Raw genomic sequence first — 22,523 nt, 5'->3', positions numbered from 1 at the left:
CGCATCGTTGGAGTGGTCAGCCAGGGGTCCGTTTCTCGATTCTTGTCGTTGCTAACTGTCTTAAAACCGTCCCAAGACGTAACACCATTCTCTTGGATTTAGTGGTGAGCGTCGCTGTCGAGAGAGAGTTGAGTCGCTCTTACGAAGGACGTTGCTACTGTCGTTAGCAAAGACGCTGTCGAGATACGGACCCCAGGCTTGCCTTGCCAGAATTTGGCAAACCAATCACAACGCAGAGATTTGTTTTGAATCATTGGTGGGGTTTTGAGGGAGTAACAACGAAGCTTGCAACGTTGAGAAAGCACATCAAGGAGAAAGATAGCGCTGGTCAGAGCGCCGGCCTGAAGGCACAGGCACGGTTTGAAAGACAGTAGAAAGACAAGGAGTGCGTTACAATATGCAACCTTGCCTCCTCCACTTGTGCTAGTCTCCTCGCTCCACCTCCTGGCCCCTCCGTGGAGAAACCGATAAAGTTTCCCAGCTGTCAGCCAAGCCACAACAACTTTTGAGGGACTGTTTTTCATTCACCATCCCAATTGCAAATGAGAAGAAGGCTCTACAATTGAGCTTTTGCAAGATATTGAAATATAATGCTGCTGTCATTGATGTCATCATGAAATATTACGTCCTGGTACGAGGAGACAAGCACAAGTGAAGGAGGCAAGGTCGCATATTGTAACGCACTCAAGGTTGTTCTCATCAACAATCTTCGGGATGTACCATTCATCGGGGCCAGACTAAATCACACATCCAATCTCACATTTGGGCTAGTATTTCCAAACATTCCCAGGTGAAAAACCCATATACTTAAAGTGTACTTTTTTTTGACCGTACTTAGTACAAAGTGTACTATTTTCTGCGATTTAAAGTGCGCTTCATTGCACTATTAGTGTGCTGAAGCACTACTAAAGCAGTACTTCAACACACTTGCAGCATACTGAGGATGCTAAATTGGCACCGCTTTTGGACAACTTTAAGTGCACTACAAGCATACTTTTGAAAGTATGCTCCAAACACGCTTTTCATGCATTTGTATGGCATTAAGAGTGTGATTGAGTACACTTCTATAACATTTTATTGTTACTAGAAGTTCAATAAAAGTATATTAACTTCATGCTTCTTTGGACTACATTGGAACATTTTAAGTCTGTAAAAAGTATATCATATTAAGTATTGTAACTATATAACAGGTATGCTTGAAGTATATTTACAGTACAGTCCCAAGTACGGGACATGATATAAATGTAATGCTACAATCCATGCTGGTCCTCAGAGCTTGTACATTACACACAGCCACATGTCACAGTAGTGTTACAGTATGCATGCCTAGCACGACTGACATTTACAATCATTGCATTGTTACAGAGATTTCAGATACACATATCACTTTATTTCTATCTTGCTCCACCTTCCTACAGTTGATCACTTGAATTGATCATTAATGGTGATCCTCTATTCTTTGTTTGAACAACTATTTCCAACTTACCTCCCACCATGATATCATGGGAAGTGTGAGCCTATATATAGCCTACCAGAACATATACGTGACCATCATAACGACGATGGGAACATGGTCATTTTTTGTGTACCACTTTACATTTTAAAAACCCCTACAATAAACACAGAATATAACAATGAGTAATATTTTCATGGAAACCAAAAATATTCCTTCAAGATAAATGGATTTCTGTTTGAGAAATTTAGCTCCAAGAAGTGCATTGCATGATGGGACATGCGTGATGGTGCATGATGGGTAAATGCACTTTGTGTAAGCACACTTTGAAGATATTTGGGTGAAGTACAATCATGGTGCACTTAGCAAAAGTGTACTTGCAATATGTTAAAGCGATTTACTTTAAAGCGCACTATAGAAAATCACACTTCGAAGACATTTGGGTGAAATGTAATCATATTGCACTTTAAAAAAGTACAATTGCAATATGTTATTAAAAAATACACTTTAAGTAAGTTCACTATTAGAACACTATTAGTATATTCCTCTAAATACACTTTAGCCAAACATCTTCGAAGTCCACTTGAAGTATGGTTCGCTAAGTGTACTTTCTTTGAGAGCAACTTAATTGCATCTAATTTTAAGTACACTTTAAATAAGCATATTGTAAACATACTTTTTCTTAGCACAAAAAGCACAAGTGCACTTTTAACATGCTAAGTACACTTCAGTCATGCTTTTATTGTACTAAATTGAACCACTTTTTCACCTGGGTTATTTGCGAATGTGCATATCATTTTCTGTGCATATCATTTTCTTTTGCGTTTTCAGATTTATTGGTATCACACGGCAGGACACTTTGACACAAGGTACACAGACGTGTGTGCACGGTGTTATATTGACAACTGCGAGGGATGATCTTCCAGACTTCCATGTTGAAGTCGTAGTAGAGTCAAACAATGGTGGAATTTGATAAGAGCCCCGTCACCTATCTGCCACCTAGATGATAACTCCAGTATCGTACAAAGTGTCGTCCAGAAGAATGCATGAGCACTCATTCGCAAGTGACTGCGTGCGTAACTTACTGTAAGGGTAGCATATCCCGGGCCCAAGATGTGTTAAATTCATGGCATTTCCCACAACCCTAACTCAGTGGTGCAGTCTACTTTTTTGTGGTGGGTATACTGTATATTTGATTTTTTTTTTGAAGTGGGTATTCTGTTTATATTTGTGCTATTCTAAATAATGGATCAATACATTTTAAGTGGGTATACTGAAATCCCTGAAATTTGGAAGTGGGTATACTCCGTATACCTGTGTTCTACGTAGACTACACCACTGCCCTAACTCATTGTTAGTCATTTAGCAAATAAAATGCAAGGTTTGTATTAGAAATCTTTTCCATTATATCTACCCAAGCTATGTGTAGGTTGTTTTTTTTTTACATTGAAAAGACATAAGCTGGACATGGAGCATCATAGCAAAATAAAGTTGTTTTTTATTGAATGTCTGCAGAAATGAATCGTTTTCCAGCTGCACAACCAAAAGTGTAACAACTTGATGCAAAGGAAATGGGCTCACATTTCTATGAATACTTAAAATGACAGAGGAGCTGCTGGCATCAGAAACATTTTATTTCTAATAAAACACATACGGCAGATTTTAAGACATGGATATCCACATAATATGATGTGCAGGAATACTGCTTATCCCCACACTTTACCAACACAAGATCATAATTTCAGATAAAAATACACTAGTGAAAAAGGCAGACAAAGTTTCATGTACAGAGAATGAAAACAGGATGAGAGTTAAAGTTGTCTTGGTTCCACAGCAGGCCGACGAGTTTTGAAAAAGTATCAGCCATCCTTGTGTGCAACCCTGGAGAAGAGAAATAGGTAAGATTAGAATTTAAGTTTTTCTTTTATTTATTTATATGATTTATGTGACTATTATCATTCACTATTGAGGGTGGCCAAAATATACTGAACACGTTTTTAAATGCTCACATCTCAGGTTAAAATATACGGTACATGATACAAGTTGTATTTGTAACGTTGATGTGAACATGTATTTCGCTTAACACCACTGAAGAAGCCAAGTACGGTAGACACCTTAGAATACAAGAATGTTTCAAACTATATGCAACATTTCAGAAAACGTTAAAGCGGCTAATGATCCGAATTTGAGGCAAGGTATGCTGAGTGCTAGCCCCTGCTCTTATCAGGGAAATGAAATTTGTGGTGCTCAAGAGCAGGTTGTGTTTATATTAGGAGGCACCAGAGCCCACTTCACAAATTTTAATTAAAGACGGGCTCATTTAGTTTTACTTCGGAATGCCTCTTCGGATTTTTTTCATCCTTGCTTTGCTTGAAAGGTTCTTGGCAGCAAAAAAAGAAACATGTTTTCCATAACTATCCCTACACAAAAAGGTCTCTAATTTGGTTCTCAAGTGAGTCCAGAGAAATTCACATATGTGGCAAAAAAAAGTAAACTTAACAAGAAATATATTTTTCACCCTGCCGTTTTATTAACGTATAAACATTTAAAATGTGTCCAGTAATTCTTGCCTACTCTGCAAAAAAACCCCCTCAGTGTTAAGACTAAGGGGCCTTTTTTCATGGCGTTTTACCTTTTTTTTCCTCGCACTTGGTCAGACGTGTAGTGGCTCAAAACTTGAGGCTGAAGCCTGCGCCTGCTTTAGAGGCCCCCTGATTGGCCACGGTTAAATGGAAGCCAGTGTCTTTAAGATCGTCATCTCCCTAGAGAAGGAAGCATACAAACACACAATGCAGATTATTGCAGTAAACAATATACAATATGAAATGTATTATACATACTGCTGCAGTTTAACTTTCACTAAAACATTTAGTCAAAATAGTTTGTATGTATGTTGAAATTCAGTACATGGCTCTACAGATCCCATTTTTGTATTAATTCATTTTATTTATTTTTAAAGGGAAATCAATTAGACAGACCCACTGTTGTAGGAGGGGGTGGGGGGCTGAATGGGGAGGGGGAACTTGGGTACTGCAAAACTGTAAAAATACTGGCATACAAAAAGAAAAGGCTTGTCTACTGTATGATTGTGTTAACATGTTTTTCCACAACAATAAGAATTTGAAAGAAAGCTTGGCAAAGGCCCCTGGTCATTGTGACAAAGCAGACCACAGCCCACAGTGCACACAGAGAAATTGCATTTATGCGAAGCCTGACTCCCTAACCGCTTGGCTAAGACTGCCCCTCTAAGTTGGTTCAGCATTTCATATCGTCGCCGTCCAGCAGAAACCTCAACGAATCTCTCCACTATTTATTTTAGTATTTTCTATTTGTTCTTTATTCATTGTAAAATGTGAAATCAGTTCTACAGGTCAGTCTTTAAGGAGTATATATGTATGATAAACTATTTAATGACCAACTGTAATGTTGAAATGTTGATGTATTTAGAAACTTGTAATTTATAAATAAGCAAGGTTTCTGCATGGGCCTATTCTACCAAGCTGGTTCAGGAGTAACCCAGGTGAAGTTAAGAGGTAAATCATCTAATAGAAGAGCCTGGAGTCCTCATGAGTACGCCAGGCTCTTCTATTAGATGATTTACCTCTTAACCTGGTTTACAGGACATGGACTATGGCCCTTTCTCAAAACCTAGTGCAGTGTCCTTCCAAGTGAATCAGCCTAATTAGTCACGCCCAGTGATTGGATACTCTTTGGTGAACTCTACAGAATATCCAATCACTGGGTGTGACTAATAAAGAGTATCCAATCACTGGGTGTGACTAATTAGGCTGATACACTTGGAAGGACACCGTCCTAGGTTTTGAGAAGGGCCCTATATAGTGTTGCTTGTGGTGCTCACCAGTTGGCTGTATCCCAGCCCTCCCTCGGGCGGCCGGGGGCTGGTGCCCCTCTTGACGCGCTGCTGTTCGCTCTTGGCCGGCCACGTGGGGAACATGGAGGGCTCGATGGGGAGCGGCGTCTCCCGGAAGTACTCGTGCTTCAGCGCCTCCTCCGCCATGATGCGTTTACTGGGGCAGTACGTCAGGAACCTGCATGGGGGAAATACATATACATGTACATTAGTCACAGCAATGCTGATATACAACATATGATATACAGTAGTGTCGTTACTGGGGCAGTACGTCAGGAACCTGCAATGTTGACACACAGCAATGTTGATGTACAACATATGATATACAGTAGTGTCGTGTACTGGGGGAGTACGGCAGGAACCTGCATGGGGGAAATACGTACATGTGCAGCAGCATTAGTTAGTTACATCAATGCTGATATATGACATATGAATGATATAGTGTTGCTTACTGGGGCAGTACGTCAGGGACCTGCATGGGGGAAATACGTACATGTGCAGCATTAGTTAGTTACATCAATGCTGATATATGACATATGAATGATATAGTGTTGCTTACTGGGGCAGTACGTCAGGGACCTGCATGGGGGAAACACATATACACAGGGCTCCACATTAACACCAACTGGTAGACAAGACCAACTTACTGGCCACTTTAACCCATTAGTGAGGGTGTATTTGGCTAGTAAGAGCCACATTTACTAGCCATTGTGGTTGGTAATGAAAAAGTTGATGAATGCCCTGCATGTACATTAGTCACATCAATGCTGGACAAAGTTGCATGTTGCAGTGAGGAAGGCTCCCTGTGCTGCCATGTGTGGCTTGCAGTCCAGTTTATCGTTTGAAATATGATATACCTGTATAATCAGTTAGCCATGTAAAATGAAGGCTTTTTACACATTACAAAAGTATGTTGGTTTTAAAAAGCATGTCAAAAAGGTATGAATACAAAAGTATGTTGGATTTCAAAAGTATGTTCAAAGGTTTGAATACTGAAGTATGTTGGATTTCTTCCTGTTTCAAATGACGATTGCCTTCCCCACACACACAAAAAACACCTTCCAAGTTTTTTTGGCAATTCTTGAGCACCTTCGATTTTAGTTTTTCACAGTTGAATATTAGCTGGTCAACTATTAGGAATCTTCTGGTCTATAGTTTGCACTTGAATAAATGAAGCAAAGGGCAGTCTTCTTCAGAATTGTCTTCGTTTATAATCGCCATTACGCTGAAGAAGGGTTCTGCACGAAAAGGCGTATAGTAGGCGAATAAACAAAGAAAAATCTGAACAGTGCTGTCCTTCGCTTCATTCATACATCTATGTTTCATGCAGGGCTTGGCATTAATTTTTTCACTTGCCAGCCACTGTGGCTAGTGGTTTTCCCGAGTCACTAGCCATCCAGCTATTCTACTAGCCAGATTTTTTTAAAATCATGACGCTGTATCTGACCTCAGAAGATGAGGTGCTTCAAGCAAGAAGATGGGTGCATGGGTTTCTACATGGAAATAAAACAAACAATTGAAACTGAGCAACTGAACTTTTTCTTGAACTTAAATACAAACAATTGATACACAAGGGGCAAGAATAAGTGCAGAATATACGCTATTCTGATGTGTTTCATACTAGGTTATACCTGCAAAATTGGCTAGTGACACTGAAATTGTTACCAGCCACAGCCAAGTTTTACCAGCATTTGGCTGGTTTGCAGGTGCCAGTGTCAAGCCCTGGTTTTATGTAGGATTCAGCATCCAGTTAAACAACTGATTATTAGGCGATAGTGTGAGTGTGTCTCCTCCACTTCCAGAGTTTGTGTTTCACATCAGTTTTCTGAGGTAGTCTTTCTTTTCTTGCCAGGGTTCCCACTCTAATTCAGATATAAAATTACATGATTTTCTATGACTTTCCAGACCCAAAAAACAGAATTTCCATGACCACTTCCGTGAAAAAAAATCAGTTAAATTTTTTCTAAAGGGTGAAAACTAAAGATTATCTTCACCCCTACAGACGGCAATCCACCACCAGACTGCAGTGGGCTCATTGCATTCCACTGTAGAATGTTGTACATTACAGTGCGAAATCAAACTGTCTCTGGTGAAGCATTGTAGTATTGCCAGTAAGAAACAATGTTATGCACCAAACAAAAAAGTTTTTGCTTATACACAACTGTTAAGAAGATTCCATGACATTCCATGACTGGAAAAACTTTTATGAAATTCCATGATATTCCAGAAATTCCATGACCCGTGGGAACCTTGTCATGCGTGTTCTTACTTGTTGATGAGGTCAAATCCTTGGTCGGACAGAAGAGCTCCAAATCTTTTTCGCAGGTTGTTGTAGGGGTACTCTGTGAAGGTCATCTTCTTCACCGCTGGAAGCTCGCCGTAACCGGGCCAGATCTTCTCACTTGGGGAGCCCAAGTCCTACGGCACAAATTAAAAGTCATACATGAAGTGAAGGAATGACAGATTACTGCATGTCATTCACTACATTTCCCTGCTGCTGTCAGAGTACTCTGATCTGCTGTCTATGGAACAGATTTTGAAGAAACTGTGCAGATGCTACAGTGGTACTTACTTTGAATATTTTGTTGATCTGGTCGATTTCCGACTTGCCGGGAAATAGAGGCTTCTGGGTGAGCAGTTCACCAAAAATGCAGCCGACGGACCACATGTCTACTGCTGTCGAATATTCCTGTAGAGACAAACATGTGGGGAGAGAACAAGACTTACTAGATTAGATTCCCAGAGATAACATGATTTTATTTTTGAGCGATGCGAATGAATGAGTAACCAATTGGAATGCGCAGTTTGCATTATTGACTGTTAACTTGTTCCACGAGCGAATGGCGAGTAGCAGAGTGAGCGAGAAACGAGTAACTAGTAGCGATTCCCCAATTATTTCACAATTACACCCACAAGTTCATAGCAGTGCAAGTCAATAACACCATAAATATATAGCATAAATACTCAGGACAAACCTTTGCGCCAAGAAGGAGTTCTGGTGACCGGTACCATAACGTCACCACGACGGGCGTGTAGGGTTTAAGAGGAGAGCCGTACTCTCTTGCCAGACCAAAATCACCAATCTAAACACAAGACCACAAAAGGGAGGAAAAAAAGGTTAGATCATCAGATTCCAATGGACTCCACTTCAGTACAGTTCAATGCAAAAGTGTTCAAGTCTGTTAAGGCATTTAAATAAGTTTAAGTTTAACAAAGAAAAAAAAACATGCACATCCGTCTCAAAAAAGTTTTGGACTAGAAAAGTCGCATGAAAACTGAAAACAAAGTCCGCACACCAAGCTCCCCTTCGAAGGGCATGTTGGACATGGTGGTAATATAAATAAATAATGAGACGTAGTTTGTGAGTGCAGATTTTTCTTCCTTAAGTTGATACATTTTATCGCGCACCCAAAGACTTTCGTTTTTCCAAGAAGTTCAGCGCGTCCTTTGCCAAAACATGTTGCCCAAAACGCCACTACATTAGATTAAGAGAAACGGGAGCTTGGTGTGCGGACTTTATTTTCAGTTTTCATTTGAAATAAGTCTACTCACTTTCAGGATGCCTTTGTGGCTGAGCAGCAAGTTGGACGTCTTCAAGTCCCGGTGGAGGATCCAGTTGTCATGGAGATGACGGGTTCCCCGTAGCAACTGGATCATCAGGGTTTTTACTTCACCTGCACAGCAGACATTTACAAGATGCATTTGAAATTACTCAATTAAAAAATGAAATGACAACTGAGAGTAATGTGGGTATAGCTGGCCTGGAAAAGTAGACAAACCCGCTTAGCCGCAGAAAACATTTTTTTACCAGGAAAATTGGTCTAGCACCAAAATCCAAGACGGCTCAAAATCTGTTGAAATCACAAAATCTTCTTGGGTATAACCAGAGATTCTTTAAGTATATAGAGATATGCCAATGTATAATAGGTTGCTATGGGCACCTAACATGACCAGGTTCCGGTCTGCCTAAAGGGGCGTGTCATAATACTCCTAGCATTGAATAGAACAGTCCTTAGGTCTGCCTAGGTCTGCCTAAAGGGGGATTCCCCCCCCTTGCAATAATAGAACCCGGAAACAATGGGCCAATGGAACCTCTCTCTCTGGTATAACCATACTGGTCATAGGGTTCTTTCCATTGTGCTTGTGGCCTCATTATGACGTCGCAAGGAGTCATTGACGACAGACATTTTAATTCAATATCTTGCAAAAGCGCAATTCAAAGGTCAGTCTCTCAATTGAAACCGCTGTAGCGCCCCCGTTGAGAGACACTAATGTAAGCCTGACGTGTGTTGACCTGGTAGGAAGGGCTGCCTCATGGTGTGTGTGTGTGTGTGTCTTCACCTGGTAGGAAGGGCTGCTTCATGGTGTGTGTGTGTGTGTGTGTGTGTGTTCACTAGGGATGCAAATTATCGATTAATTCATTAATCATTAGTTGATAGCCTTATCGATCGACTTACGATTAATTGATAAGCGGCGTTTTCCCCCCGAAATTTCAATGTTTCTTGGAATTTAAAAAAAAAATTGAGATAAATACCACATTTAAATGAATTCTATTTCAATTCTTTAATCCAAATGTTATTTAAATATTCCCACTATTCACACCCCTCTTCACACACACTCTTCACATGCCCATTTCACCTAGGTCTCTTGTCAGTTGAATTGTCGATTAATTGCGATTAATGGTTTTTAATCGATTAATGCATTGATCGATTAAAGTCGATTAATCGATTAATCGTTTGCATCCCTAGTGTTCACCTGGTAGGAAGGGCTGCTTCATGGTGTGTGTGTGTGTGTGTGTTCACCTGGTAGGAAGGGCTGCTTCATGGTGTGTGTGTGTGTGTGTATGTGTGTGTGTGTGTGTGTGTGTGTGTGTCTTCACCTGGTAGGAAGGGCTGCTTCATGGTCTCCATGAGGCTCTTGAGGTCGTGCTCTACGTAGTTCATCACGATGTAGATCTTGTCCATGTTGCTGCCCACCACGATCTCCCGCACGGTCACGATGTTGGGATGCTGCGCCTTCAGGATGGTGTTGATCTCCCGGAGAGACGTGATGGGGAAGCCCTCCTTCTCCTTCTCCATCTTCAGCCGCTTCAGAGCCACGATCTCATCTGGAAAAAAAGCCAACAGGAATAATTTAAACTTTTACATGTCTGAAACGAGGGAAAATGTAAGTATTGATTTAACTGTTAGCAGGGCTCTAAATTAGCACCAGCCAATCGGCCAAATTTCAGTTTGGCTGGTAGAAAAGAGCCTCTTACTAGCCACTTAAAGAGCTTGCTAGCCAATTGACCCATTAGTGAGTGTGTGTTTAGCTAGTAAGGTTACCAACTAGCCATTTTGGCTGGTGATGAAAAAAGTTAATTTAGAGCGCTGACTGTTAGACATAATGAATGTCATAAATCTATAAAACAGCATGTTTATTAGCGCCTTCAAGTGGATCGCAATTACTACAATTCAACGTAATTGATACTTTCAGGAGGGACATTACAGTTGTTGGAAAGCATTCATTACATTACGTTGCATTTGGCAGACACTTTATGACCAGCAGAGGTGGAAGAAGTACAGAGGTTGTGTACTTAAGTAAAAGTAGAAGTACCCTGCGAAAAAAATACTCAATTGAAAGTAAAAGTTGTACACCAAAAATGTACTGAAGTAAAAGTCATAAGTACTAACTTTTAAATGTACTTTCTGAGTACAAAAGTACAAGTATGTCTGCCTACTTGATCCAATAGGAAAAAGTTTCTGCAACGGTTTTCGGTTCTATTTGAACATGACTATGGAGTCCTGTTAATGTTTTTTAAAGTATCTTTTCTATCTGGATGTCAGTTTGGAAGAGGGGCTTGGTCCCGCCTCCCTGCCAGCAGCTGAGGCTACTCAAATAGGCCTATCCATGAAACACAACAGGAAAACCTAGGATAAATGTAACTAGTAACTAAGTCCTCTTCTAGAAATGTAAGGAGTAGAAAGTACAAGTAATTGTCAAAAAAATGTATTGAGTAAAAGTAAAAGTCTGCATTTTTATTTTTACTCAAGTAAGTACAAATTCCAGAAAAAAAATACTTAAGTACAGTAACGAAGTACAAATACTTAGTTACGTTCCACCTCTGATGACCAAAGGGACTTACAATCGAGGACATAATCATAGCCAACATCACCAGCAGATACAAGTGCACAGGAAAAATACACAACAATAAGAGCACATGCAAAGAAGGGTTCGCATTCAAAAGCATTTAAATCTCAGAAATATAGAATTCCAATTCATTTATTCTTTTCAGGAGGTTATTATGGGGAAATTTGGTCACTCAAAAAAAAAAAACCCCAAAAAAAACCCCAAGCATTCTAAACTTTATTGATCCCTTCAGAGGTAGTGGAATTTGGACCTTTCTCCCAATTCCTATATTGAAAAAAACTTCAGCTGCGTTTCCAAATGCTTTAAAATATCTTACTATCCGTTTATGGATCCAATAACAACAAAATGTGATTTGGGTTCTTAGCCAATGCATCAAAACAGTCAAAAACACTGAAGCACCAACCGTCCTTGTTTAGCAAGTTTTTTTCTATGCATCACCATATAAAACAATGTGACTTTTGAGGAACAATGTGCGCTACCTGTTTTCTTGTCTTTGGCTCTGTACACCACACCGTAGGTCCCCTCCTCAATACGGTTCAGACACTGGAACTCTTCCACACTACGACAGCCCTGCAGCAAAACACACACACACACACACACATTTTTTTTGTCAACACCACATTTAAAAGTGTTAAGTCAATAGTGTGGATTTCCGGAATGAGAGATTACAATATCATATATATGGCCAAATAAATGTCCTTTCAAATTTAACTTTGCCAATTTCGTAACTCAAAATGCAGAAAAAACAAAACATGGTTAGGCAGGTCATTGTGTGAATACACACATAGCAGAACATATCCTTTATTCATATACACCTGCCAGAGACACACATCTTGGCATCTGTCAAAATGGGTTAAAGGTGCACCGTGTAATATGTTTAGCAGTTTATTTCCAGAATTCATGCTGCCCATTCAGAAATGCTACCCCTTTCATGAATACTCACCTATTCATTATGACTGGAAATTGAACATTTCAAACTGAAATTTACACTTTTCATACATGAAAAGGGGGACCTTCTCCATTGTTCGCCATTTTGAATTTCCAGAAATAAACTAGTACATTTTAGTTCATTATTTAGCGAATATTCATGAAAAGGTGAAATTTGGCAGTAGACAGCACAGTTTCAGTGAACAGCATAGTTGCAGCACTATCTAATCTGGCCATCCTACACTGTGCCCGTTTAAGAGCGTATAGCCAGCCTACCTGCAGGGCAGGGAGGTATTTGGGCAGCTCCTGTTTGAGCTCCACGGGGGACATGGGCGGGGAGTTGGGCAGGTAGTTGCCCTCCGGCGTAGCCGAGTGGGTGTGGGACTGTGGCGTGGCCTCCTCTCCTGCCCCGTCGTCTTCATCCATCTCCTCCTCGTCATCCTCCTCGCCGCTCTCCCCAGAGTCATGGTCAAAACGGGACTCCACCGCCACTAGGAGAAAGCATGGCGCAGACGAAAGACACTTTCAATAAAATATTGTGTCATTTCCCACTAGCAATCACCCTCATGTAAGAGGCATCGAAAATTTGAAGACGAGACGCTACTTTTGTGTCTTCTGTTTTGATCGTCACCATATAAATGTAGCCTTAAACTATCATACCTGCCATGGGAACGTTGGCGTTTTCTTTTTCCTCCTCTGCCTCCTCCTCTGATTGGTCGTCATCTGTAGCATCATCTGTGAACAGGAGCACACGCGTACATTTCAAAAGCAGACATCAGCCTTCCCAATGAATGATTTGACTCAAAGGACAGACAGACAGATCTCTTGAGTCTTTGGGGACAATTAGCAAGAGGTGAGGGGTTCTAGTCCCCATACTTTGTGCTGATCCAGCGGAGTTGTGCATAGGAATAGGGACACTGTGCAGGAAATGGTCAAAAAAGGTACTGCAACTATGCTGCTCATTGAAACAGGGCTGCCTATTGCCAAATTTGATATTTACATGAAAGTTTACAAAGTAATTACTAATTATTTCCTAGCATGGTCCAAGTAGAGTCATTTTTGCAGCTAAAAATGGCTATTTTTGGAAATTCAAGATGGCGGACCATGGAGAAGATCCCCCTTTTCATGTATGAAAAGTGCAAATTTTCCCAGTCATAATGAATACTCCATAGTCATAATCCAAATACATAATGAATTTGAGGGTGGTGGTAAGTATTCATGAAAAAGGCAGCATTAGTGAATGGGCAGCATAAATTCTGGAAATTATCTGAAAAATCTCACACAGTGTCCCTTTAAGTACATTTAGAAAGCAGACATTGTCCAACAGGGCAGGGGAAGGAAGATAGGTGTTCAGTATATGTCAAGCAGAAGAGAAAGATATCCTCCACGCTCCTGCACTTCACAATCTGGTGCGTCACGGGAAAGTAACTAGTAAATGCAGATAAAGAAGAAAGTCACCAGAGCACCTTCAGATGCGCAAGGTAGTTTTCTGTTTTATTGGGTAAGTCCAGTCCAGTAAAACAGAAAACTACTTTCAACATCTGAAGATGCTCAGATAACGTTCTTCTTTATGTACAGCTTGTGTGTTTGGGGGGTGATGGGTGTAAGAGTAAGAGATAGGGATGTAAATAAAATCGAAATGTATCGATGTATCGGAAGTATCGGCCGGCGATTTAATCGAATCGTATCGTGGGGCATTCTTAAGAATCGAAGAGAATCGAATCGCTGGCCCCTGTGCAATGCCCTAGCTCCACAACACAATAGTAGTGGAAAAGCAATTGGAAAAAATCGAATCGAACCGAATCGCATCGTATCGTGGGGAATTCGAAAAAAAATCGAATCCCTGATTTAAGAAATCGATACAGTATCGTATCGCCATGAAGGCTGTGGTTTACACCCCTAGTAAGAGAGAAGGCTGACCTCCACTTTGTTCTGATCCGCCAGAGCCGGAGCCCGACTCCTCTTCCTCCTCCTCATCCTCACTCTGGCTGCTTGACTCGTCATCGTCGTCGTCTTCTGAACCGGAGCCAGAGCCTGACACAATCAAATGCCAATACAATTACAAATCAGGTGGTTCACACACATTATCATTAATACTCAATTTTATTCATAAAATATTGATTATATGCACTGATCTTGGTTTTACACCCATTTTCAAGCTGGAGATGATGTATTGTGTTCAACAAACAAGACAATTCCAAACTGGTTGAAATGTCCTGCACAGTTAAACTTTTTTTGTTGCCGTTGTTGCTAAGAACAAGGGATTCATGTTTGATGTTTTCCCATGTCCATTTTGTAACCTGCATCTGGAGCCTTTTGTAGATGCTCTACTGGGTTTCAAGTAACTTTCATGTCATCAATCACACGCTCGATCTCATGTGAAACTCTTACTTCCAAGCTGTAAATCGAACGTCATCAAACTTGACGGGCTCCCACATGGTGCTCCCACAATAAAAGATTGTTTGTGTGTGTGTGTGTGTGTGTGCGTGTGTGTATGCGTGCGTGTGTGTGTATCTGCGTATCTGTGTGTATGTGTGCGTGCGTGCATCTGTGTGTGTGTGTGTGTGTGTGCATCTGTGTGTGTGTGTGTGTGTGCATCTGTGTGTGTGTGTGCGTGTGCATCTGTGTGTGTGTGTGCGTGTGCATCTGTGTATCTCTGTGTGTATCTGTGTGTGTGTATGCACCTGTGTGTGTGTGTGTGTGTGTGTGTGTGTATCTGTGTGTGTGTGTGTATATCTGTGTGTGTGTGTGTATATCTGTGTGTGTGTGTGTGTCTGTGCGTGTGTGTCTGTGCCTGCGTGTATGTGTGCACGTGTGTGTGTGCGTCTTTGCGTGTGTGTGCATCTGTGTGCATGTGCGTGCGACTGCGTATGTGCGTGTCTGCATTGCATTACCTCCTGAGGATTCTGCGGTGCTGGTTTTCCTCTCGCTGTCGCTGATGTCCTGCAGGTCTGAGAGGAGATCTCTGTCTTCTGGCTTCTCATCTTTTACTGCGAAAGAAACGAGAGAAACGAAGCCCTTCATGACACTATACCAGCACAGCACATCCTGAAGTAGATGCTTCATGTTTTGCCAAAAGTTGCAATTGAAAAATGTGCTTTGGTCACTAAGCAACTACGCGGCCGACCCAGGTTCAATTCCCGGCCCAGGTCCTTTGCCGGCCCTTCCCTCTCACTCTCTCTCTCTCTCCCACCTCGGTTCCTGTCTGTCCTTCACTATCCGGTCTCATAAAAAAGGCTTGAAAAGCCCCAAAAAAACCACTTAAAAAATTAAAAAAAGAATTGTGTTCCTCACCTATTCTCTCTACGTCTCCATGTTCTGGACGGTCGCGGTGATGTCGGTTCGGGCTGCGACTGCGGTGGCGCGGTTTGGCCTCGTAGTCCTCTTGTTGACCTCGATGATGAGCAGGAGGAGCTGTGGGGAAGATGAGACACCATGATGAGTGGAGGTACAAAACGCACACCAGAAACAGAGGTGCTGGCAACCAGAAAATATACTTGCAGGAGGAGAGAAGTGCCGCACACTCTCAAGTTAAATACACAGTTTTTAATGTGACAACGTTTCGGGCCTGTCTGCCTTCCTCAGGTCACGTGTTCCTCAGGTCACGATTTGCGCTTACTAGTGACTGGCATTCGCATAGACACTACTGGCCAGGGCACTGAGTGGTAGCTAATGGTAAGAAGCCTACTGCCTACCACAGGTTTCGGATGCTCGGACATTGATTTGCCGTAAACAAAACAAAAAGCCATGGTGCAAAAATGTGGCTAGACGAAATTATTCGACTTTTGCACCTAGAAATAATACAGTATGTGTTATCAGACAGACTGGAGAAATTCGAGGAGATTTAGTATCCCCTTCTTCAACACATTTATTGATTGTTGTTTGTCAATCCATATTAATATCTGATTGCCTCATCATTGTAATATGTAAGGAAGTCCCAGGTGTTTGTTGTGTGTTTGTGTGAGGGTGGGTTTTGCTTTTTCGGTCTTTGTTATATGCTGTTAAAGGGACACTGTGTGAGATTTTAAGTTGTTTATTTCCCAAATTCATGCTACCCATTCAATAATGTTACCTTTTTCATGAATACTTATCACCACCATCAAATTCTAAGTATTGATCATGACTGGAAAAAATACATTTTTCATACACGAAAAGGGGGATCTTCTCCATTTTTAGCTGCAAAAATGACTGTACTTGGGCCATACTAGAAAATATTCACTTATTACTTTGTAAACTTTCATGAAAAGATCAAATTTGGCAATAGGCAACACATTTTCAATGAGCAGCATAGTTGCAGTACCTTTTTTGACCATTTTCTGCACAGTGTCCCTTTAAAACAAATTGAAAATAAAATAAAAAGGTATGGTGCGTATCCTCACGGTAATCACCATCATCCAGACCTTCTCTCCGTCCGCCGGCATCGCGCTCCTTCCGCCTCTCGTCCTGTCTCCTCTCGCGCTCCTTCTGTTCCCGCGCCTCCTTCTGGATCTGATCCCGCTGTTTCCTCTCGCGCTCGCGTTGACGCTCCAGCTGCTCCAGTCTGTCCCTAGCGTCAAACAAATTTTTGATTAACATCCCTCACTTCCTGTGTAAATCACAGCCTAAATGACTACATGATACGATAGCGATTTCTTAAGGCAGAGATTCAATTACTGTTATTATTAATTATTTATTTATTATTATTTTTTCATTGGAGAAGATTAAATTATTTTCTATACTTAAGAATGCCCCACAATACGATACGATTCGATTCAATCATCGGCCATAGGACTGATGCATCGTTACACATCTATGACTATTTACACCCCACATCCTACACAGGTAAGCCAGCGACTAGTACTTCATTCATAGAGTCTGGCTGATATACGTCGAGAACGAGAAGAAAAAAAAAGTATGGTTCACGATGCCAAATGTCACATACAAAGATAAGACAAATTGTGCCAGTGGTGGTCATATGGATGTGGATGGATATGGAAGTACATAATCATGGTCAAATTGTTTTTCGTTTTAACACAGCAGTACGCCACACTCAATCTGACACTGTTACGATATCTCACTAAAATTATTACAATGATTCCTAAAAGTTTGAGAAGCACAAATGTCACATAGCCCCTTACCAGAAACCGTCCTGCCACTGGGGCGTTTTAATAGTCACTGAAAAACTTCAACTACCATCGTACTACACTCCTATGACAGTAAACAGGGCCTATGGTAAGACATTACGACTTGATCATTGCCATTCTGGTAACAGCTAATTTATAACAGGGGCCCAACTCAATCTGACACTGTTACTATATCTGTCACTTAACAATGAAGTGTCATTTTTTGTTGTTGCTGTTTAGTTAGTTATTAATTATTGTCTGTCTTTATTTCTACACATGTTTTTGTCCGTTTCAGTGTATGTTCAAAAAAAGAATGAATTATTTTCTTATTTTATAAATAGTTTGTAGTCTTGTTTTTATCCGTTTTAGTGTATGTTCCCCAAAGAAAAGAATTCATTCTTTATTTCCTTGTATATACATGTTGTCTAACGTGTATGTTGTTGTCTTGTTTGTTTTATGTTCTGTGACCCCAGCAAGAGTAGCTGACATGTCAGTGAATTGGATAATCTATCCTAATAAAATATAAAAACATAAAAATATCTCACTAAAATGATAACATGATCCCTACAAAAGTTTGAGAATCTTAAATATCACTTAATATGCACAGATACCACATCTACCTTTTCAGCAAGGCCTTACTGCTGGGGTGGGGAACCTCTTTCATTCGAGGGGCCACTTCAAATTCCTCCAAGGGCTGTACAAGTCCTCCGAGGGCCGTACTATGAACACAAACCAGGATTTCCCCTTGCACTTTAGGCCTACAGTATATTGAAGGCGGTCACTTTTACAACAGAGACCCCACCTTCTCTAGGTCTCCCGAAACATAACGTAATTGTATTGCAAATGTCAAATTTCAACGATTCCTTTACAAAAACATGTCATAATTCATATGAAGCTGCATTAACATTAAAATTACATTGGGGGCCACATAAGACATAAGGCCACAAGGGAGACCTAGGTTCCCCACCCCTGCCTTACTGAAAAGTGAGGGTATGACATGAGTGTCCAGGTGAGGCATCACCTTTCCCTGCGCGAGTGCGCTCTGGCCTGGTCTCGTCGTTTCTGTCGTTCCCAGTCCCTGCGCGCCTTGTCCTCCTCCCACTGCCTCTTCCGCCTCTCGCTCTCCCGCTCTTTCTCCTTCTCCTTTTCTTTCGGACGCATAGTCTTGCCTGACCGTGCGAATGGGGAAAAGGGGGAAATAAGTGTTAAGACTCAACACTGCTCAATTTTTTTTTTTTTAAAGTCAGCTTCAACCAGGGTTTTCTGCTCCCACTTATTTAATTTTTTTGTTTTGTTCGTAAAAAGGCCAAAGGCTATGCGCAAAGGCACCCAGCCCCACATTGATAACCAATAACATATGCCTAAATATCTCAAGTTGTTTGGAATAAATGCATGGACTAAGAGTAATGCAATGCAATGTAATGTAATGCAATGCAACGTAAAGTAACATAACGTAACATAATGCAATGTAATGTAATGTAGTGCAATGCAACATAAAGTAACGTAACAACGCAACGCAACATAATGCAATGCAATGCCATCTAATATCCAATGTGATGTGCTCACCGTCTTCTTGGGAGTGGCTGCGGCGGTGCCTCTTGTCCTTCCTCTTCTCCTCTTTCCTGTGGTGTGATTTGTCTTTCCTGGCCATCTGCTGAGGAGGCTTGATGGCCAACGAGTCGTCTTCTTCCCCCCTGTACAGGTCATACACACTATTAAGGCAGGGTCCTAGGCACCACTGATAAAAAACTGCTTAGTGACTAACTTGTGCTGACATTATCCGTAAAAAAAGGCCATTTTACGTTTTTACATTTGTAATTTCAATCAAACCCAAACCCAACCTGTTGGCTTTGTGGTTTTCTTCATCGACAAGAATCATTGCCATTTCACTGAGCGCATGACCAGGGCAGTATGCCTTTATCATGACTCATCTTATACGTGGGTCTCCCGTTTACAAAAATTCCCGCTGTGAGGAGCGAGGGGCAAGATGCTAAGCAGCCAACCACGTCAGCGCATATTTTGAGTGACAGCCGTTTCCAACAATCAGAGGTTGATGAGTGCACAGCCAGGGGTGTGCAGCCAGGCTTTGTTTAAAAACGGGAAAAAACTGTATTGTGCTTACCTGTCCTCTGTGGTGTCTTCCCGAATGTAAGGTGAGTTGCGAATGGTTATCTCCATCCTGTGGTCTCGAAGCTCGCCTTCCTCCGGAGTGTCCCGTTTAGGTTCACGTTCATCCGTCTGCATGGAGCATTAAAGTTCTGAATGAGTCATCACAGTGCTGCGCAGGTTCTCATGTTGTTGTACACAGCAATGCAAAATCAGGAGGGCTGAAGCTCACACTCAGTGAAAGCTATTAAGAAATGCACCATTAAAAACCCACTTTTGTATGGGCATCTCTTTTTAGTCATCACTGAGTGCGAGTTTTCAGACCTCCTGATTTTTAATAAGTCTATATCAAAGCCAACACACCACCGTACAACAAAATCCATCTTGAAAGGCACAGGCCCACTCTTTGATTTCATTGTACAGCAATGGCAATGTTAAACAAGCACCATCCTCTCTGCAGGCATTAATTCCACTTCGCCCATCTGACCATTTCAGGTAAACAGGTCACAATATATATATATATATATGTACACATATATATATATATATACACACACATATATATATATATATATATATATATATATATATATATATATATATATATATATATATATATATATATATATATATATATATGTGTATGTATATATGTATATATATGTATATATGTATATATATGTATATATATATACACACATATACATTATATATATATATATATATATATGTACACATATTAATTACTGCAGTGGGGCCAGATGAAGAGCGATAAATATCCTAATCATTCATTATCTGACGCTTTTAAAAAAAATCCAAAGCGACATACAGCTATTTACATACTTGGAAATGGTAACAGTCCCTGGAGCAATGTGGGATTTGATGCCTTGCTCAAGGGCACTTCAGACATTCATGGAAGTGTAGGGAGAGGTAAGGGTGGGATTCAAACCTACAACCCTGCGGTCTGAAAACTAAGTCCCTAACCCCTAGGCCACGACTGCCTCAGGTCAAAGGGATATCCCCAGTTTTCACCATTGTAATACTTACGTTTTTCAAACGCTTTCCGTCTGTCCTCTCTTCCAGTTCCCGTCTGCGTTTCTTCTCCTGTAAAATTTCGTCGAGTGTTTTAACTTTCCAGGTCTCTTTTTCGTCCCCCATCAGCTCCAACACGCCACCAACTGGAGGACAGAAAACCAGAAAGAAGCAGACAACAGTCAGAACTGTTGAAATACTACCAAGTTAAAATTATCATGTTTTTCTTTTTATCTTTTATTATCCCATTTGGTACAGTTTCAAACACTACTCATGTGATGAGTGTGCTTGCTGTTTTGATAAAATGTCCCAGAACATTCTGAAATAAAATCTGTAATGTATTAACATCCAGAATTTAACGTGGGAAAAGCAAACGTGAAGAACAATCGTCAGGCCGAAAAACTCAAACATTTTGCTTTATCAGTGTAATGAATGAAGTTATCGTAGGACAACTAAGCCAATGTTGTATACACATCATACAGTTTGGGCTGGAGTGACTACAAAACACTAGAACACTTGCACCTTTTCTCTGCATTTATCATCCACATATTTACAGCTTATGACCATGCCGATTCGACTCCCGATCAACCAGGTTGGCGGGGGGAGTAATTAACCAGTGCTCTCCCCCAATCCTCCTCCATGACTGATGTACCCTGAGCATGGTACCGTCCCGCTGCACTGCTCCCCAGGGGCGCCTTTGGGGACTGTCCCAATAAGGCATAAATGCAATGTTGTTGTGTGCAGAGAACACTTGTGTGCTGTGGAGTGCTGCGTCACAATGACAATGGGAGTTGAAGTTTCCCAGTTAGGCTTTTTTCACTTTCCCTTTCACATGTAGTAATGTAATGTACTTTGTGATGTAATGCAATGTAATTTGCATGGGAATGACAGGGAAGCAGGAGTGATAATCACTAAAACACCCACTTGGCTAGTAGTTGGTCTCCCTAGAGAGTAATGTACTGTAATATACAATACTGTACCATGCACTGCAGCTGTCAGCACAGCAAAACAACCAGACACATGCAGAGCTTACACCCGACTGAACAGCTGTCCAGAACACTGCCGTGGTTACACAGTTGTCATTATTGCACAGTGCAACACAGTACAGATATCTGCATGTGATGTGACTGTTATTATGTGTACTGCTGTTTACATGTGGATACATGACAAAATGCTCTGCAACTTCGCCAACAAAAGTGATTCTGAAACGTCAACACACCACTCTGTGCATCCCGGAACTGATTCCCACTTCGCTCCCGTTGCGTCAACGTTACGTTGCGATGCAGCTAACTCAAGTTAACTATGCTAACTAACTAGCTTGCTTCGCAATCTGACAGAAAAAGTCACCTTAACTCAACTCGTACCTCAATTTTACCACCAGCTGTGTCCATTCCTGCCACACACCCACAGTTTTATCACGACGTGTGCGGCAATACGATTGAGGTATTATGTAAATCTTATCCCTAATGAATGAGTAATCTTGCCAAGGATAACACAATCCAAACACAGACAGTGGCTCGCTAATTTCTTCAGCAACAAGGCCTAGTCAAGAAGTGAAGCAGACGGTCACAACATCCCCAAATATAAAAGCACAATGCGGGTTTAGTAGAGTAATGTCACATTCGGTTGTCAAAAAGTAACAGGCAGCTAAATTTGATCCCAGTGGCTAACGCGCGGTTATCCTTCCTTTGTATATTTTTCAGCTGGCACAACTTCCCCAAGTAGTCAATTCAGCCTCAGACCAAGGATGTTGGTCCATGCCACCCGGACGGCCACATGAAAATACAAAAACATTGAAAAGTTGGTCATTTAAAGCTGCTATAAAGCTAGCCAACTTACCTGAAGCTTACTCCACGCGAGCAAACCGGTGAACTCTGAGTACAATACGAAAACAAGCGCTGTA

At 41.2% G+C, this 22,523-nt stretch overlaps 1 protein-coding gene across 6 annotated transcripts; it reads right to left on the bottom strand.

Annotated features, from left to right (window-relative positions):
- Nucleotides 1-2,926: 2,926 nt before the first annotated feature.
- On the bottom strand, nucleotides 2,927-22,523 carry cdk11b (cyclin dependent kinase 11B). Of its 6 annotated transcripts, XM_063207876.1 has the most exons (21): nucleotides 22,460-22,523; nucleotides 20,636-20,766; nucleotides 19,605-19,720; nucleotides 19,049-19,176; nucleotides 18,504-18,651; nucleotides 18,103-18,201; nucleotides 16,760-16,926; nucleotides 15,675-15,794; nucleotides 15,275-15,370; nucleotides 14,301-14,414; nucleotides 13,041-13,115; nucleotides 12,657-12,871; nucleotides 11,933-12,023; nucleotides 10,204-10,431; nucleotides 8,877-8,998; nucleotides 8,300-8,407; nucleotides 7,897-8,013; nucleotides 7,594-7,742; nucleotides 5,313-5,502; nucleotides 4,086-4,215; nucleotides 2,927-3,334 (listed from the first exon to the last, which is right to left on the bottom strand). In XM_063207876.1, exons 2-20 carry the CDS (start codon nucleotides 20,744-20,746, stop codon nucleotides 4,123-4,125), a joined length of 2,487 nt encoding a protein of 828 aa, XP_063063946.1. In that variant the 5' UTR covers nucleotides 20,747-20,766; nucleotides 22,460-22,523; the 3' UTR covers nucleotides 2,927-3,334; nucleotides 4,086-4,122. The 6 variants fall into 6 exon arrangements, with proteins under 6 accessions (XP_063063946.1, XP_063063947.1, XP_063063948.1 ...); XM_063207877.1 differs by lacking the exon at nucleotides 22,460-22,523 and having other exon boundaries at nucleotides 16,769-16,926; nucleotides 20,636-20,790; XM_063207878.1 differs by lacking the exon at nucleotides 22,460-22,523 and having other exon boundaries at nucleotides 16,781-16,926; nucleotides 20,636-20,790.

This window comes from Engraulis encrasicolus, chromosome 10, assembly GCF_034702125.1.
Source record: "Engraulis encrasicolus isolate BLACKSEA-1 chromosome 10, IST_EnEncr_1.0, whole genome shotgun sequence".
NCBI classification, from domain to species: domain Eukaryota; kingdom Metazoa; phylum Chordata; class Actinopteri; order Clupeiformes; family Engraulidae; genus Engraulis; species Engraulis encrasicolus.
This window is presented reverse-complemented; position numbering and strand designations above follow the sequence as displayed.